Raw genomic sequence first — 2355 nt, 5'->3', positions numbered from 1 at the left:
GGGGGTGTCCGTGGCTCCAAGCTCCCCCAGCAGCAGCTTCCCAGGACAGTACAGTACAAACACCCCCTTCCTCCTCCCCGCCCATCCCAACCGACGTGGAAAAATATAAAAACTCCCCAAACTTCTGCAATAATTTAGTTAGAATAACTCCTCTGGCTCTGTGCAAATAAATTAAAACAACGAAAAAGGAACGTTAAAACACTTCTTTCCAGACCGGCAGGCGTTAACACCCAGCCCGGGTCACCTCCGTGGGGCCAGGAAGACATCACAGCACATGAGAGTCTTCTTCTCCACTTATCTTGTGTGTTTTCTGTCTGAGGTCCCTCAGCTGAGCAGGTCCTTCATCCCCAAGCGAGGACATCCCACGGGCTGGGCTCCGGAGAACAGCGGGTTTGGGACAAGAGACGTCACAAGCACAAAGTGCACAATATTTCTGGTATTTACAGACACAGCAGTCCTTCAAGTTTCAAGTTTTGTCAAAAGAAGGAGGAAAAAGAACAAAAACAACCAAGCAACAAAAAAAAGGAAAACTAACCCAAAGTGACAAACTGAAGCGACAACAAAGGAGTTACCGGTATGGGGGAAAAAACACAAGAAAAGGGGCCAAAACTGAAGTTACGACACAGCTGCACCGCTCCCAAGACAACAGGTAACACGTCCACAGGCGGGGCTGGGCTGGGGTATGTACATCGGTGATGGCGAGGCCAGGGAGAGGCTCCCAGTGCTCGCCCAGCACAGGGGGTCACCAGTCCGCATCCTCCTCGATGTAGTAGTCGGGGGCCGTACCATCGAAGAGGCCGGGGTCGAGGGACTTGCGCTGCTTCCCCCGGGCAAACACCCTGGAGATGGAACCAAAACCCATCTTTTCTTTCTTCTTTTTCCTCTTTTGGTCTTCTAGGTCCTCTAGAGACTGCAGGGAGAGAGGGGACAGGTTTGGGCACCGAGTTTTTCATTCACCGCCATGCATCAGGGGTGATGGACTGTAGCGGTTGGGTCCCAGAAATACTCAGGTCCAGATCCAAAGCAATCATAGAATCCCAGACTGGTTTGGGTTGGAAAGGACCTTAAGTTCATCCAGTTCCAACCCCCTGCCATGGGCAGGGCACTTCACACTAGACCATGGCACCCAAGACCCTGTCCAACCTGGCCTTGAGCACTGTCAGGGATGGAAGACTCACCACTTTCTTGGGCAAGCAACGTTAAGGTCCCGGACCAAGAATAAAAGCCGTATTCCTGAAATGTGCGGTGGAATTTGCAGTGGAATTTGGGCCCTCTCCCCACATTTCTGGGATTTTGGCTTCTTAATTCAACTGGTTCAGGATTTCGGCTCAAGGAATGTAAGGTCAGGGAAGGAGCTCTGCACGGATTGCAAAAATACCCTGATGTTTGAGGGTCAAATACAGAAGAATAACCTGGTCCAGGCTGTGCCTTACAACAATTAAGGCCAAAATGTGCCCTGATCACAGTGACCACCTATAGCATTATCTGGATTTTGGGGAAAAGCATGGAAATCTGAGACAGCCCAGACTTAAAACTGAGGATAGCACAAAGCAAAGCCACTGAGCACCCCCAAAAGTACTTGCTGGCACAGGACGGGTCTCATGAGTGAGACTTAAACAGAGATTTGTGCCCTACCTGTACGATTGGGTTGTGCAAGTTCTTCTGTACCGGTCCAGGACTGTCCCCCTGTGGCAGAAGGAGATGGATGCAAATGAATCAGCCCCAACACAGCCCAGACCACCCCACCTCAGCATGACTTGTTCTGGCAGCTGAATCACTGTGGGGCTGGGATAAGACCCCAGGGAAAGCAGCTCTCCAGATCGGCAAACCTCCAACCCACACCCACCCCAAAGCCAACATCGTTTTGGGAAGCAGAGGACCCCAGCATCCCCAGCGCCCCCCAACAGGAACAAGTCCCCATCACACAGTGCCTTACGTTGCAGAGCGAGTGCGTTCGATGCCGGGGCGAGTTGATGTCGCTCGGCGTGGACGACCGGTCGCCCTCGGCTGCGGAGGCGTCAGAGATGATGGACGGCTGCCGGGAATGACAGGGGCTCACTCTGACCGCTGGAAGGCAGAGGGGGGCATCAGGGAGTTACCATCACACTGGCAAAGCTGACATCAGGCAAAGCTGCTGCTGTGCTTCCAAAAACCCAGGGTGCATTTTGCCCATTATGTTTTACTCCATAGAGGAATACGGCAAATAAGGCAAAATAACCCAAAACGGGTTCAGCCCCTCATCCTCTCATCTCTGCTCTGGAGCCAGGCTGAGAGAGCTGGCTGGGTCAGCCTGGAGAAGGCTCCTTAAGGGGACACCTTAGAGCAGCTCCCGTGCCTCAAGGGGCTCCACGCAAA

General features: G+C 52.8%; 1 protein-coding gene across 1 annotated transcript in view; it reads right to left on the bottom strand.

Moving 5' to 3' along the window:
• Positions 1–742: 742 nt before the first annotated feature.
• Positions 743–2355, bottom strand: part of KAZN (kazrin, periplakin interacting protein) — an 11854-nt gene continuing 10241 nt past the window's right edge. The window contains exons 5-7 of the mRNA XM_010018552.1: positions 1937–2067; positions 1636–1686; positions 743–910 (exon numbers count right to left, since the gene is read on the bottom strand). Coding sequence (XP_010016854.1) covers positions 743–910; positions 1636–1686; positions 1937–2067 — 350 coding nt within the window. The remainder of the gene's footprint in view (positions 911–1635; positions 1687–1936; positions 2068–2355) is intronic.

This window comes from Nestor notabilis, unplaced genomic scaffold, assembly GCF_000696875.1.
Source record: "Nestor notabilis isolate BGI_N333 unplaced genomic scaffold, ASM69687v1 scaffold7437, whole genome shotgun sequence".
Classification (NCBI taxonomy): domain Eukaryota; kingdom Metazoa; phylum Chordata; class Aves; order Psittaciformes; family Psittacidae; genus Nestor; species Nestor notabilis.
This window is presented reverse-complemented; position numbering and strand designations above follow the sequence as displayed.